General features: G+C 44.2%; 1 protein-coding gene across 3 annotated transcripts in view; it reads left to right on the plus strand.

The window, feature by feature from the left end:
- The window catches only part of Rgl1 (ral guanine nucleotide dissociation stimulator like 1), a 230,787-nt gene that overhangs the window by 113,991 nt on the left and 99,673 nt on the right, over positions 1 to 17,123 (plus strand). Inside the window, exons 1-2 of one of the 3 annotated variants that reach the window (XM_005071281.4) lie at positions 12,642 to 12,831; positions 13,832 to 13,942. The exons of 1 other annotated variant lie outside the window; for it this stretch is intronic. In XM_005071281.4, the coding sequence (XP_005071338.2) occupies positions 12,805 to 12,831; positions 13,832 to 13,942 (138 nt within the window). In that variant the 5' untranslated portion in view covers positions 12,642 to 12,804. Of the gene's footprint in view, positions 1 to 12,641; positions 12,832 to 13,831; positions 13,943 to 17,123 lie in introns of those variants that run through there. One more of the 3 variants, XM_005071280.4, reaches the window with a different exon arrangement.

Genomic DNA, 17,123 nt, shown 5'->3' on the forward strand with positions numbered 1-17,123 from the left:
AGCTGAACTCTTTTAGGGAGATTAGTTTGAGCTTGGCGTGGAAAATGATGCTTCACCTGTGACAGAAATTTGACATTCCCCTTCTGTACTAGTGAAAGTTCTCTAGGGGAGGAATACAATATAATACGAGTGTGCATGTATATATGAATATATATACACACACATATAATGATTTTATTAAATTGACTTATACTGAAGTAGTAACAGCAGTAACAGTAATAGTTGTCTCACATCTGACAAGATGATGCTGGGCCTCTCAGTGGTGAGAGTATCCCCACAAATGATGGTCTCATATTGGAGACACTGAGAACTTGCTAGTTTCTCAGTTAACAAAGCTAGATGCTTAGGAGTTCCAGTTTGCCACAAAAACCCTGGATGTCCTGGAGAGCCAAGAAAGGAAGAGGGAAAGCCAAGCAGCAGCAGCAGCAGGAGGAGGAGGAGGAGGAGGAGGAGGAGGAGGAGGAGGAGGAGGAGGAGGAGGAGGAGGAGGAGGAGAAGGAGAAGGAGAAGGAGAAGGAAGGAGAAGGAGAAGGAGAAGGAGAAGGAGAAGAAGAAGAAAACCTTTCTTGTGCTGTGTCATTTTTTCTGAGCTGCTACTAGAAGGTGCTGTGCACATCAATTAAGGTAATCAGGATAATTCTTCCAGGGAATTCCAATCTGTGGCATACTGACACAGAAAGCAACAATCACACCTTCCTAAGTCCTTCTCCCATGTGATCATTTCCCCTCGTGCCTCCTTAAACCCTGTGTACCAGAAAACTGATTACAGTCACTAAAAAGTAAGTCATAAAAGTGTCAGCTTTATCTGTCCCTTTTCACTTTTTAAGTGGGGCTTTTTAAAAAAGTTGAACTTACTGAAGTGGCTTACAAGGCATTTCCCTGGAGTGCTGTTCTGACCCTTGCCACACTGTGGTCAGGTCTCTGGTGTGCTCTGTGTGTGTGTGTGTGTGTGTGTGTGTGTGTGTGTGTGTGTGTGTCTCTGTCTCTCTCTCTCTAATGCATTCTCATTTATTTATATGTGTTTTCTTACATTTATTTAGTGTGTGCGTGTGTGTGTGTGTGTGTGTGTGCGCGCGAGCGTGCGAGCGCGCGAGCCGCGCGCGTGCTTTCTCATGCCACCATGAGCATGTGGAGGTCAGAGGACAACTTGTAGAAGTTGGTTGTCTTCTTCTACTATATGGGTTCTGGGAACAAACTCAGTTCATAAGGCGTGGCCACTGAGCCACCTAGCCATCCCTATCCATTTATTTAATTGTCACAAGGTCTCTTATATCCCAGGCTAGCCTTGAACTCATCACGTAACTGAGAGTTGTCTGGAGCTCCTGATCCTCCTGTCAGTTTCCCCAGCACTGGGATCACAGGCCAGTACCACCAAGCCTGACTTATGAGGGACTGGGGTAGGGTTTTTGCATTCTACCCACTGAGTTACATCTTTAGCTTGGTCATGCCTACTGAACATGCAAATGTTGTTATGAAACTCTTCCAGTGATCTGCACTGAAGGTTATGGCTCCCAAACTGCACTCTGGCTCCTCCCACTTTGCTCAAGGAACCCTTCTCATCCTTCAGGTGTGTCAGACGACTTTCCACTCTAACTGGGGAATTGCTTTGTTCTCTTTGGCATCCATTTCTGCTATTGTTTGGCCGATCTGAACACTTCTCCATGATCTGAATGCTTCCCACTTTTCATCTACTGACTTTTGCTTCCCGTTAGCAGTCATAGTTTTATATGTGCCTGACTGCCTGACTGTGAATGAGCTGTCCCTCCTGGAAGCTTGACCATTCGTGCTATAGGACAGCATTTCTCACATGACTGCAGCATGAGGGCAATCACTTGGCTTGCTCTTCCTTCAGACTGTAAACTCCTCTTTGCTTTTTCCCTTTTCTTGTTCCTCTCATTCCACCTTCCCTTTTGTTTCTCTCTCTTCTTTTGACCTGGGGGTCTTGGCCCAGTGCCCTCACTGGTATCAGACTGCAGCATAGCTGAAACTACAGATTCACAGGACCACACCCAGCTTTAGACTGTAAGACTGTTTGAGAACTTGACTTCCCATGCACACACAGTTGCTACCTAGGCTGCCTGCATGCCTATCTGAGAGAACAAATGATGCAGTCACAGTTATGTGCCTGCGCCAGGATAATGGCACTGGGAGAAAACCCTGGAGAGAGCCATTGAGAACATAGTTCTTGAGTGCTGGTAAGTGTGTGACTGCCCGTCCAATCACTGGGGGGAGTGAAGTACTAATGTACTCCCTAAGATGCTGCAGTTCACAAATAATGGAAATAGTATATACTAGCGAAGGTGTTACTACATAAATGACCTAAGTAAAATGTCCTCTTTTGAAATTGCTATATTTGGAGTCAAAAGACTCGGATTTTTGAATGTGGTCCAACATTTATGTTGTATGCAGTATTGATGTTTCTGTTTCTTGTGACATAAAATGGAAAATGAGAGACCATCAAGAGGACATATGCAGCAGATGTTATAAGCTACAATGCAGCAGAAAGCACCAGTGGTCACCAGGACAGAAACATTTTTACTTGAAAGTAGGTATAAGGCAAGCCAGTCACGCTGTAAGGACTAAACGCTGGGTAATCACGACCTAGCCAGGAGGTGCTAATCCCAACCTTACCACCCTACCACAGATGCAGACAGTCTGCACTACACTCAGTATGACTCACAGAATGTCCTTGGGACACAGTGGGCAATGATGTGACTTCAACAAGTGGCCTTTTTCTCAGAGTGAACTCAACCATACAGCTGTTATGTATGCCTCGCAGTATTAATGAAGGAGAAGACCAACAAAACAGTTTCCTTATTGCATGATAGAAGCCAAGAGAAGATATACCGGTGGCAAGCATGACTAAACGTACAGGATTGAAAGCACATTTTCCAGAGATAATGATCCCTAAGGTGAATCCATGAAATGTAATTGATCAGTAGTAAAGGAGGAGAAGGAAGGAGCCATCCAGACAGGAAACAGACAGAGAGCCAGGTTGAGAGTTAGGATCAGACGTGAAGAAGAATGTGGGGCCAGTAGTAGGGTTCATCCTGCAGAACCCATGCAACATCACCAGTTGTGGTAAGGCTCCTCTTTATAATTCTGGCAATGGGAAAGTAGAGACAGGAGAATAACCCCAGCACTGGAAAAATGGAGACAGGAGGACCCACACGGCTTGCTAGCCAATCACGCTAGACTTATTGTTGACCTCCAAGACAATAAGAAGCCTTATATCAAAGAAGGTAGATGGCATTCCTGAAGATGGCACTGGCATTTACATGTGTGTAACCCCCCCAACACACACACACATACATATACACACACACTTTATTTTAAAGCCCTAGTTCACAAAAAATGTCAAAAAGACTGACAACATACTGTCTGTTCATGAGCACCAATGTCTTTATGGTCCTCCCTTATCCACAGTAAGAGAAAAATAATCAGCAATAACCAACAATAAAACAGAACATATAACAACATGTCATCACATACATTTGAGAAAGTGACTTCTCTCTGTCTCTCTCAAAAGTGGAGACAATAAAGTCAAAACAAAAATTGAGAGAAAATCAAGAAATCAAGAAAAATATTAATATGTCATACCACAGTTGACCCCAGGTAACTGAACCTTGGCTTTGGGGAATTGCTTGCTACACTATACTAACCAGGTGAAAGTCTCCTAGAACATAAAGTATTTTTTTATTTTTGCAATCCCATAATTCTCTGTGAAGGATCAGGTTAGGAAATAATCATTTAGCCAGGACCTAAAGGAAGGATGTATGCTGGCTTATTTGATACACAGAAGAACCTCGAATGAACATTGTCGGTGAGAACATCTAGCATGTGAGAAAGGTTAGCATTTGAGACCATGGACCTCGTGGGTGGGTAAGCTGCTCTCCCCTCTCCTAACAAACACAGGCACATAGACAGACAGACAGACAGACAGACAGACACACACACACACACACACACACACACACACACACACACACAGCACCGTTGTCACTACCACCACCACCACCACCCTTGGAGAAAGATTCAAAGGGAGAACCGCAGGGCGTTGGTGGCGCACGCCTTTAATCCCAGCACTCGGGAGGCAGAGGCTGGTGGATCTCTGTGAGTTCGAGGCCAGCCTGGTCTACAAGAGCTAGTGCCAGGACAGCCTCCAAAGCCACAGAGAAACCCTGTCTTGAAAAACCAAAAAAACCAAAATAAAAGGGAGAACCAGGCAGGTGGGTGTGAGCTGTTACAATTGTTAGGGGCAGCAGCTTTTCTCTCACCTAGAGGAAGACAAAGGAGACAAGGTAACTCCACCTCTTGCTTCCTATCCCAAGCAAGGCAGTTTCCATTCTATAGCCTGCCTTGCCTACTTTTTGTTGTTGTTGTTGTTGTTTTTATCAACTTGACTCAAGATAGGGTCATCTTGGAAGGGGGAAATTTAATTGAGAAAATGTGTGAAGGCAAGTCTGTGGGGTATTTTTTTCTTGATTAATGATTGATGGGAGATGGCTCAGCCCACTGTGGGAGGTGGTCCTGGGTTGTATAAGAGAGGTACCAGAATAAAAGCTCAAGAAAGGTCCATTAAGTAGTATTCCTGCATGGCCTCTTCTTCACTCCTGCCCTGACTTCCCTTCACGGACTGAAAGCTGTAAGCTGAAATACACCTTTCCCTCCCCAAGCTGGGTTTGGTCATGATGTTAGCATAACAACAGTAAAGAAAGTTAATATAAGAACTCACACTCTATGCTTTAAAACAAGCAGGATCCATATGGGCCACCGTGAACTGACCCAGTCAATGTAACAGGCAAATGTCAAGGACCTAGCTATCTACAGTTTTTCTTGGCAATGGAATGTATAAAACATTTTCTGTTTTATTATTTTTTCCTTTAAGAAAATCAGGGTTATCTAATGGATACACAATCGACTTTCTAAAGTGTGAAAACCCACCTTTTCTTTGTGTTTCTGTTTCCCTGTGTGAGAGTAGTCAGCACATCTGCAGCAGTTTGGCTAACTTTTGTTAAAGTTTCATTCTCATCATGTAGGCTTTTCTTTTCTTTCCACCTTCTCAGACGTTGTTCTTGAAGCCAGGAACTTTCCATTCTTGGTTTCATCCAGAAGACAAATATTTCTGGGAAAACACAGTGTTTAAGCCATTCAGCAATTCTGCTGTTATGTAACTGACCACACTAAGACTTTCAATTAACTTTGGTTACATTTTATTGAAGAGTGTCATAGAATAACTACGACAATTTTTTCAAAAACACTTGTAGATTTTTAAAATAGAACTCTCTTAAAAATCCATGCAGTATCTTGCAACAATGGCAGAAGGCAGTGCTTGTTTGAAATATTGACAAGTCCATTGACCATCTTCCAACACTGACTTCAGCTGGAGAATTTCTAAGTGCAGTGAGCTTTCTTCTCATCATTACATCCCACAGCTCTGGCCCTTCTCCTTCCATCTCGTTCTCTTCTCTGGTGCTTTTTGTTTTCTTTCTCGTGGGGCACATATTGTGAGACTGGTTGCATGCTACCCACCCTTGTCCCCCAGGGCTCCGGTGAACTCTCCCTGCATATGGACGACCTCACATTTCTAGTCCTCACCTCTTTTTTTTTTTTTTTTTTGGTCACTCCTCTGTCACTATCTCTAGTTTCTTTCTTCATAGAACTGAGTCAGTTTTTTCCCTCAGAGCAGAATCCCTTTTTACTTTATTTGCAGGCCCCTGCATTCTCAGAGTATCTCGTCTTTGCCCACTCATTTTCTTGTAGTCTGTCACCTATCATCACTTTTCTTCTTCCCACGCCACTCAGACTCGGCTCTTTCTTTCAAAGCCTCCTATTGTCCCCCGTGAGTAGCTGCTAATTTAGAAGAGCATCCCTTCCACAGCCTTCTCTTGTCCCTTTTCCCCTCACACTCTGATCTACAGACAAGCGTTAGAGCCATCTAGCTGATGTGCTATTTTAGCATTTCTAATTATCTTTAAAGTTTATATTATTTTTCTCGTATAATATATTTTGAGCATTCTTTCTTCCCCCAACTCCTTCCACGTCCTCTCCACATCCCTACCCACCCAACTTCATTTTCCCTCTCAAAAAAGAAAAACAAATAACAACACATACTAAAGAAAAGAAAATCAAAACAGACAAGCAAACGTAAAAAAAGAACAAGGAAACAGAAAACCTATCAAACCGTGGAGTCCATGGGAGTCCATTCTGTGTTGCCCACGTCTCCTGGGCATGGGGCCTGCCCTGGAGTATGGTTGATTATGTGGTGACACTCCATTGGAGAAACGGATTTTCTCTTTCCCAGCAGGCCTCAATTGCAAATGGCTTCTCGGCTAGGGATGGGCTACTGTGTCTATGCCTGTTTTCCTGGACCACAGGGTCTAAATCTCTTCTCTTTCTGTCTCCTTTGAGCTTGTGGTCCTCCCAGAACCCTTTCTTTTCTTCCAAAGCATGCTTCTCTTTGTCTTCAAAAGTCTAACAATGGTCTTTTGGAGAAGCTGTATCATATGATGCATAAAGAAGAGCTTTATTTATTCTCTGATAATTTGATACATGCATATGGTGCATCTTAAATATATCTGTCACAGCTCTCAATTTCCATGTCCCTCCTGGGAGACTTAAAGCTCATTAAAAACATGATGGGCCTTGATGGTGCACCCCTTTAATCCCAGCACTCAGGAGGCAGAGGCAGGAGGATCTTTATGAGTTCGAGATCAGCCTGGTTTACAAGAGCTAGTTTCATGACAGCCTCCAAAGCCACAGAGAAACCCTGTCTCCAAAACCCAAAAACCAAAACCAAACAAAAAAAGCTTATTAAAAATATATTTTTAAACCATGCACATATGTGTATGTCTGTGTGCTTTTAAGTACAGGTGTCATAGAAGCCATGCATGGCTGGAGCTGGAGTTATAGCTGCCTGCTCTAGTGCTAGCAACTGATCCAGGTTCCTCTGTGAAAGCAGTGTGTGCTGTTAATCTCTGGTCTCTCTCTCCAGCCCCTGCAAGGCTTTTCAAGAGTGAGCCCTGCCTGGTGGAGTTTCATTGTTTCAGTTGTCCCTTGCTCCGCTTGCTCTGATCTGCTAATCTTACTTGGTGATCTTTAGTGTTGGAAAATCATTTTTCACCCAGTTCCTTTATACTTTTCCTTTCCTTTTAAAGTACTATAAACAACTTTAAGATAGTGACAAAATCTAAGATTTATTTGTCATTCAGCCATATTTATTAGTCCCTTAATGAATTTATAACCTGACCCCCCCCCATCTAGCTGTCAAATCATCTCTCTCTGACTCTGTCTCTGTCTCTGTCTCTTTGGTTATTTGGCATCTGCATTGCTAATAACCATAGCAGACCTCTGTGTGCTCAGCAATGTAAGGAGCTAGCACAAAATGGTGAGAGAAAACCTGGCATCACCTCTGCCTTCATAGAGTTTACAGTCTAGTAAAAGAACCTTAACAGCTGTCGGTGCAAGCATTCAACTGTGACATACCAGGCTGGGACAGGTATTTAAACCAGAGCAAGAAGGAGCTAGGATGCCCCAGCTCAGGAAAATGATGTCTTCTAAGGCCCTCTGGCAGGGGGAGTCAGATATATCCAAGATATCAAAAACAGGCAAGCAGCTGCAGTCTGAGAGCACAACAGGGAGGAGAAGGAGGTTGGGGTAGGCAGAAGCCAGCCTCAGCCAGGCTGCATGGGGTGTAGGCAGGATCTGGGCTTTTATCCTTGGCAATAGGGAGTCCCAGAGGGGATAAAGAACAGGAAGAGATGGTAATGTGATTTGTAAAGATCACTCTGGCTACTGTGAGGAAGAGAATGGATTGAAGTAGGCAGGAACACTGAGTACTGCATTTTTCTAGGTTTGTAGCAATTCAGTAAATGTTGCTCACTGGACTGAATAGTGGGTGAGGGCTCTCTGTGATCTTAGTATCATGAAATTCTGTCTCCAAGCTATAGGATCTTGAGCTACTTAAAAGAGGAGCCAGATTTTTTTTAACACCAGTAGTTTCCTGTATTTTTTGCAATTCTTTAACCTGAACACATGGCAGCTCCTACTGCTATTAGCATTGAGTAGTAACCAGATGTTGGGTACTGTGCTAAAGGCTTGATCTCAATTAATGCCTACTGTGAGCCAATGACAGAAGTGTTTATATCCCTATCTTCTTAATAGGACTAAGTGGGTGAAGTGTCAGGCTAGACCTCAACTCCAGATGCCTGACTGAAGGCCATTGCTCTTTGTCATTTTGCCATACCTGCCCCCCTTTCTTTGAGACTCACTACTATTTCAATACCACACTCATGACAAAAGGAGGTTCCTTTAGCTTTGAGGAAAAAAAGGTGATCTCGTTAATTGTCCACTGACTCCAGCATCTTGGTCAAAGCCCTTCATGTTCAGGTTAGGTCACTCACTCACCTTGTCCTCTGCAGTGTTTTATGACACGTCACACAGAACCTGGCAACATGTCTCAGCTGATTGCTGTGTTTTGATCTTTTCATCTCTGTGGACACATTGCTGGCTGTGTCCATTTTTCTTTTATAGAAATCTATAATTAGGTGAGGCATTGGTGCATATTAGCCACAAATGGTACATTAGGTACAAATGGTATTCCATAACTCAACTTCTTCTATAGGTATGTAGCATCAGCAATTAAGAGTAACCACCAACAAATGGTTAAAATATTAGTTGCTGTCATGGCCACAGGAGCCCTCTGTCTCGGGCCTGCCAGTTGTTGAATGGTATCTGTTTATATTTCTTCTGTCTTTATTTTCCATGCTTTAGGGCAGTTACAATAGAACTGTCTAAAATTGACTCATAATGTGCTTACATGAATAGAATAATCCACTAACCAAACAATTGACAGTTCATAAGGTTGGTGTGAGTTGAGAAGATGACAGCAACTGTCAGTCATTTAAAGGACATTCATCTTTAACCAAGCGTGACTGGCGCCTTGGCCTTTGCAGAGCAAGATTGAAAGTTCAAGCTAAAAGTTGGCAACTGGGGCAACCCCAGGGTTTTTGTTGTTTTTTTATTTTGGAGTTGGTGATTGAACCCAAGGCCTTGCACATGCTAAGTAGACACTTTATCACTGAGTTGCACCCCTAGTCCAATTGCAGTTTTCACAGCTGGGAACAACCATAGTAGAATGCCCAGATGGTACTGGGGAACTGAGTGGGGGAAGCTATTGCTAAGCAAAACAGCCTGCAAACCTCAAGACCAGGGAGAAGCATTCATGGGGTTGTCCAGAGGACTGAGGGCCTCACGTTTCAGCCATACTTAGATATTGCTGAAGGTAAAGTTAAGAAGCATCTGGTTTATTTCCTTATATCTTCCTCCAAAATTGTTGTTAGGAATCTACAGATAGCTGAGGTATAATTATTAATAAAATGATCACAAACGGCTATTAACAGTTTCGTTTCAGCTCTATTAGCATTGAGTAGGAAAGGCTGCCCCTTAGGTAGTTGTTGTGAGTGGGTGGAGACAAATGCTACTCAGACTTGGTAAGGCAAGGTGTAAAGGGATTGGAACCCACTCACTTCCCTTTCTTCCTATAGTCATTGCTGTTACTCCACTCTTAGCTGTTTTCCTTTAAACTTTTGTTTGTTTGCCTTTCCAGAGAGGGTTTCTTTGTGTAGCCTTGGTTGTTCTGGAACTTGCTCTGTAGGCCAGGCTGGCCTCAAACTCACAGAGATCCACCCGCCTCTGCCTCCCAAGTGCTGGGATTAAAGGTGCATGCCACCACCACCTGGCTGCTCTAAACTGTTGATTGAACATAGGATGTTATAGTCTAGGCTTGAGTTTGGGGATGGCAAAGCTGAGGTCTTACTATTTCTAGCCATCTTATGTTGGCATTGCCATTTTCAAGACAAGCTTTTTAAGTGACTTCAGTAAGGTATGGGTGACATGTGACATGCTGTATGTTTATTTATAACTTGATGAGCTTGGAGATCAGCACATAGCCATGAAACTGTCACCATCATCAAGGACAGGTGCATCTTCAGTGTTTCTCCCTGCTCCATTATTGCTGCCATCATATAATATAAGATCTACTCTCTGGTAACTTAAAACATACAAGACAGTAGCTGTAGGCCCTATGCAAAAATTATCTCATGTTACTGAAATTTTGAATTCTTTGACCAGTACCTTCCTAGCCTCCTGCTCTCACCCACCAGGCATCACCATTCTATTCTGATCGTATGTGTTTGACTGACTACTCAGATTCAGTATGGAAGTGAGATCTTACATTGTCTTTGAGATGCTTCCGTCAGCATAGCATCTTCCAGGTCCATCATGGAGTCATGGATGACAGGACTTCTGCCTTTTTAAAAGCTGTATAACACTTCATTGCATCATGTTTTCTTTTATCCATTCATCCATTGATTGACATCTAGATTGTCTCTGTAGCTTGGCCATTGTGAATAGTGCTGTGATAGACGTGGACATGCAGGCATGCCTTAGAGATCTGTAGTTACATACATTTTTATAAATACCCAAAATTGACATTACTGAGTAATCTTATGGTAGATGTATTATTAATTTCTTGAGCAAAGCTGTACTGTTTTTCATTGTGGATACTGCTTCCATTCTCAACAACAGTACACGAGGGCTCCCTCCTCTCTGCATCCTCACCAACAGGCTACCTCAGCATGTGCGTCTCCTTCTCTTCTTCCTTCCCCACTTCCCTTCCATCTTTCCCTTAAAAAGTTATTTATAGTTAGTGTGTGCTGTAGTTAGGGCTTCTATGGCTGTGAAGACACACCATGACTGCAGCAACTCTTATTAAGGGAAACATTTAATTGGGTCCCCTACAGTTCAGCTTAGTCTATTATCATCATGCCAGGACGTAGCGGCATGTAGACATATGAAGGGAAGAAAGATTTCAAAGAAAGCTGACTGTATGTGATTTAGAACTATCAGATGTTGAAGGCAATGATAGTTTTTCAATTTTATTTCAAAATACTTCACCTATAGGCAATGTAATCAATATACCTTCTTACCAGGACTTTTGGGTTAAATAACTCATTCTTAGGTATAAACACAATCATTCTTGGTAAACTTCTCTGGAACTGTAATTGAGAAGACACTGTTTCAGATTTGTCTTCATTGCAGATATGATACAGCTTTCCATGGAGTCTGGGCCAGTAGTGCTTGGGGGTTGTGGGGAGCAGGGAGAGAATGATACCTTTGGACAATTCTCCATGCACCAGATGATTTGTGTGGGTGAGGTGGGTGTTTGTCCCACTTTGTATCTGAGTGGTATCTAACCTGATTGCACTGTTAAGTCCAGGTTTGAACTGGGTCCCATTGTCCCTCCCTTTACACAGCAGGTACTTAAATTACAGAAGCAACAGAAGCAGCCACTTTAGTTGGAAAAAGAACATTCTTCTGTCTACACAGTCTTGGACCCCTGAAGCTTGGGACTGTCTGAGGAGCATTTGACTGAGTGACTTGTAGACTAGTGTGCAGAGATCTTTTGCTTCCTTGGTATGCCCTTGCTGTCGCTTCTTCTGCTCTTCTGGGGACATCATACATTTGATCCCTTGACATTTCAGCTCATGATATATTTATTACTAATCAAAGCTCAGTGGTATGCCCTAGCACAGCAATTAGGAGGAGGTCTTTTTCAAAGTGATCAGAGGTGATGCCTGTAAAACATATGAGCCCCAAGGTTTTTGTGATTGTGGAGTGCTGGAAGGTGCAGTTTTGGCTGCATTATTATCTGTTATCTCTTGCTGCTGATGTGTTGAAAGCTGATCTTTTAAAATGTAATTGTCCCACATAGATCTTTGTGTTAAGATAAAAAAGGACACCAGCAGTGTCCTTCTAAGGGCTTTCCCTGCAGTAATTATTCCACTGTTTGCCCACAGTGCAGACACCCCATGGCTACTCACAGAGACTCCAGAAACTTCAAGGTCCACTTATGGCCCATGCCACATATTGTCAGATCCAGCAAGATCCTCTCCAGCCTTGTCTGCTCTCACCCACAGTAGCCAGGAAGGCTGCAACTAAGCCTTATCAGAATGGGTGGTGGAGCTGATGCATGCCTATAATCTTACTACTCAGAATACAGAGGCAGGAGAATTGCCACAAAACTTCCAAAAGTTCAAGGCTAACCAGGCCACCTTTTGTCAGAAAGAAGCAAATGAACAAGAATGGACTGTAGGAACAAGTCCAGGCAGCTGCAGGTGCAAGGTAGTAGGTTAGAGCCCCCAGTCACGGTTTTTAGATACCCAGGTATCTATTGACTTTATCCTAATGAAAAGCTTCCCCGAAGCCGAGGGCACTCTGATTTGATTATCCCAAGTTCCAAATAGCAAGCAGATCACACAAGTGTCCTTCATCCTGAATTCCCCCAGTTTTCCTTCAGCGAAGCAGCAGGCGGTGGAGGCCGGGCACACATGCCGTGTGGCACAGTTGGTTCTATTTTGGCACCTGGTGGCCACCAGGAAACTCCCTATGAACCGGTCGACTTGAAAGCTTCGTTTCCCCGACCACTCCGGAGCCGGAGAAACGATCGCTCGCTGCCTTGATCCGCAGGGCTTCCGAAAGGGAGAGTGCGCTCACAAGCACAAACAGGAAAGCCTGACATCACGGAGCGGCGGGGAGGAGTCTGTGGCCGCGGGCTCCCGGGCTGCTCGCTCGCTCGCTGGCCGTTCTCCTTTGTGGCCGAGTCGCGCGCGGCGGCGGAGGTGGCGGTGGGGCAGCGGGGCGCGTGGGAAGAGCGGGGACCCGGAGCCGGGCCAGCGAGACGCCGCGGCCGCCTCGGAGCAGGGCGCATCATGCAGTGTTCGCGTACCGGAGAGAAAACTGAGAATGAAATTGCTTTGGCAAGCTAAAATGGTAACGCGAGCTCCCTGCCTTCCCCGGACGCCTCTCTGCTAGGGGAATCTTCCTACCTCCCGCTTTCTCGGCTGGGTTGTTAAAGTCTTGTGGAAGTGATCGAGCCACCCGGACCTCGCGCTCCGTGGGGAGCTTTCTTACTCTGCTTTGTATCTCTCCCCTCTCTGTGCCTCTTCTCCCTAGAAACATTGCCTGTGTACTCAGGCATCACCCGGGGTGTCTGGGACAGATGTGCGTCAGGAGAGCAGAAACTAGAAAGGACAGAGCTCAGTCTGGGGGAGCGGTGCTGCGCTCTGCTCTACTTCCCAACAGCAGCAGCCCTTTAAGGCACATCTGAGGTCTAGCAGGCGGCATGACTATCCAGGGGGTCGCTATGTGAATTTCAGTGGAAGCTGCATGAAGATGTGTTGCTTTCTCTGCACTTGCCAGAGTTTTGCTTTTTGTTTTTTCGGAAATGAAAACTTTCCACATCCCCCTAACTTTTTTGGGTTCCAAAACAGTAAGAGGAGAAAAAGTCATACAACTTCACTTCCCAAAGAGCTCTTGGCATTAAAACACTTGTTTGCGGGGAGTTTAAAACCGCCGTTGCTCAAATGTTTGCGCACTTAGAGAGGGATAAACTTTTGTTTTTGCAAATGAGTTATTTTTCGTTTCGCTTAAAGCGACAGAGTTTATCAGGACTAAACCACAGTTTCCTTATGAAGGACAAAAAAAAACTTGAAAAAATGGTTTAAGTTATGTGGCAAGTCTAGGAAAACTAACTGAACTGGAGAAGTCGGAGGATCCTGATACCGCAGGAAAGGGCTGCAGGCCAAGAAAATCAGCCTTGCCTGTTGCAATGTGTCTTGCATTGCTCTGATTGAATATTTATTCGAACAGCCCATCTCAGGCTTTGAGTGCTGAAGCAGGGGAGCAGCTGGGATAGCGTGTGGTTAGCGATGGGGAAGAAAACAACAGCACACAACGACCCTCTTTCTCTCTCTTTCTCTGTGCCTGGCAGAGCTCGATTCAGGACTGGGGTGAAGAAGTTGAGGAAGGAGCTGTTTACCATGTCACCCTCAAAAGAGTCCAGATTCAACAGGCGGCCAATAAAGGAGCGAGATGGCTAGGGGTGAGTAGAGCTTCTGAGATCTTGAACTTTGGAATTTCAGTGTCAACTCTTCTGTGAATGTCATTATTATTTAGCCAAGGCGCCCCCCCCCCACCTTATAAAGGAAACTGCTGATGGCGAAGTGTTTGCACTAGCTGTACAGGTCTGTTTTAGTACTTGGTGTTTTCCAAAGCATCTTCCCTAAGTTTGTCAATAATTCAGAACCTGCCGGAAACATCTTGAGGGCCTTGGCAAACAGATTGGGGATGGTGTGGCAGAAGATTACAGACACACAGAGAACTGGCCAGAAAGCACTGCTTGGTTCTATTAGTGCCATAAGCCACTGTGCCCATGAGGTACCCTTTTCTTTCCATTACCTGTTGTTGCCAACAGCCAGAAACTCAAAATGTACAAGCAACAGGCTGTTCAGAACTGCTTCTTGTGAGGGGTGGCAGGTTTCCCACTGTGACCGTCTTTCTATGGAGACGTCTTTGAATGAAGGAGACACATGCATACTTAGTATTGGGACTTTGCCTGTAGAGTATGGAGTGGGGATGCAGACACTTGGCAAAATTGCTTTCCATAAACTCTTGGGGAGGGTCATGTGAGTTCTTAATTCATCCAGTGAATCTTTCAGCACATCCCAAATGAAGGGACTACGCAAGGCAGAAAGCCTATTTGGGTGCATAGGAACCTGTGGGAGAATTAAGGAATTAATTCCTCAGTTGGAGAAGAGAGTGGCTACAGATAACATGGGAACATAGCGGTGGCTGAAGGAAGTCAAGACAGAGAGGGCGCTCTCTTGTCTTCAGTAGAGTCACACCAAGGCTTTGTGGGTGATGGCTGAAGTGAGGAGTGAATACTTGCATCACAACTTACTGACTTTAGTTTCAGAACACTCAAGGTTTGGAACAGTGTCCTCAGGTAGACTGTAGAATATCCAGGGCTTCCTGGGAGGAGCAGAGGCGACATGACTTCTAAGTCTCAGAGTTGAAAGCAGGAAGCCTGGAGCCATACCTTCCTCTGCCATGACTGCTGACACAGGATTTGTTTTCTTCTCACATCGGCCTTCCCTGTTTGGATTTTGCTGCTCCAATGCTTGGGTCAGGGTACTTTGACTAGGGCAGTTAAGTTGCTGGTGGCCCTGAAGATGTGGTCTACAAAGATAGGAGCTGTGTTGGTGAAAAGCCGAGGTTTTTCAAGCAGTACCTTCCTCAGAACAGGAGCCTGGTATGAGCTGTGTTGAATGCTAACAAGTAACCGTGTTGCTTCTGCTGGCTTTGTGTATATATGCATTATTTAAATGTGATTGATGTTGGTGTGGTGTTGACATGTATGGCTAGTTCTAAATGATTGATAAGCTCTGAACTGGTTGTCTTCAAATAGCCTTTGCATTTCCTCTCTCTAATGATACAAATGTTGCATGGGTGGCAGAGTTCGTATTTAGCCAGATATGGTAGCAATGAATGTAGTGGGAGCAATAGAGGGGACCCCACCCGAATAAACTGCCATTTGTTTAGAGGTTGACAGCTACTTAGTGATTCTTAGCAGCTACTCTAGTCACTGAACTCCCTCACAGAGATCCACCTGCCTCTGCCTCCTGAGTGCTGGGATTAAAAACATGCATCACCACTGCCTGGCTTCCATTCTTCTCTTATCCAACTTCTCTCCATATCCTTAGATCTATAAAGTTCTGAGCAGTTGGCTCTGAGTTGAACTGTAGATCTGAAACACGGAGAAGAAGGGATCATGTGAGATTGTTTCTGGTTCATGGAGGAATCCTACCCTCCTCCCATGCGAACAAGTGACTCAGGGACACCACGCCTCATCAAAAGTCAGTTCTTAGAACTCTCCGTCTTAAATGCCACTTGCTTTCTTGTCTTAGGTGTCCTGTGGAGAAGCTCTGTTTTTTGTTCCTGAAAACCCCCAGACTCAATTTGACTCAATCAGTTGAGACACAGCAACTCTGAAATCTTTCTCTTTTCTCTCAGTTAGCTTCCTCATGTTTGCTTTTCTACATTCCAGGAGTCTATTCAGAATTCTTCAAAGTGAACAGTTTTAGAGTTAATGGGGTTGAGGTGAGGCGAGGAAGACACTTCATGCATACTGGAATCTGACAACAGCTTTATGGGGAAGGTGCCATTATGAAGCTCTCTTTTATATACAAGGAAAACAATGCCCAGAGTGAGTCACTTGCTTGCAGGGTCATATAGTTAAGGAATAGTAGAGGCTGGATTTGCACACAGGCATTAGCTCTTTTTTGTCAAGACCTACCCAGACCCTTAAGGCTGTTTCCATAGCACTTGAGGATATTGTTGGTGCACAACACAACGACAATTCCGGCATGCTTCCCCTCGAGACCCCTCCTGGTGCAGGAGTTGAGAAATGTAGCCTTCTGGTCTTCTTTATGCTTTGGATGATAAGTGGAGCTGCAAATTATGGGGTGTGTTATGACGATGCATATCTTATTGATAAGATCAACACTTAGGTTGTATAAAGTGTGGCACTGGACAGAGGTGTATGCGGCCCTGTAGCATATGACTGTGGCCATAGTCCTGCTACTGGATCTGTAGTGTTATTCAAAAAGCTTAGCACCTGCAACCCTAACATTCAGGAGGTAGAGGCAGGAACATCAGGAACTCAAGATCATCTTTTGCTACATAGTGAGTTCAAGGCCAGCCTGAGCTACATAAGACCCTATCTAAACGACGACAACAACTCCCCAAGAGAAACTAAACCAAGTTTCAAAGGACAGAGCACAGATTTTATATTTTCTAGTGCTAAGATTTCAGGATAATTAATATTCAATTATAGGAAGCATAACTAAATAATTACACATTTGGAACTGGAAAACGGCTCAGCTGTTAAGAGTACTTGTTACTCTTTCAGAGGACCTAGGTTTGGTTCCTAGCACCCACATAGTGGCTCACAATATGTAACTCCAGTTGCAGGGGGATGCAATACCTTCATGGAGGCTAAACACTCATACACATGAAATAAATCTAAAAAGTTAAAGAATAATTCCACATTCTTAGATATAAGTACATAAGCCAAAACACTTAAGTCATACTAGTTTTCTTTCTTCCTTCCTTCCTTCCTTTTTCTTTTTTTAACTTAAATTTGTGCTTTGTTTGTGATTATTTGAGGAAAACCTATGGCAGTGGTCCTAAAATAGATACTGAGTATGATCCAGGCCTGGTTT

Source organism: Mesocricetus auratus, unplaced genomic scaffold (assembly GCF_017639785.1).
Source record: "Mesocricetus auratus isolate SY011 unplaced genomic scaffold, BCM_Maur_2.0 Super-Scaffold_100676, whole genome shotgun sequence".
NCBI classification, from domain to species: Eukaryota; Metazoa; Chordata; class Mammalia; order Rodentia; family Cricetidae; genus Mesocricetus; species Mesocricetus auratus.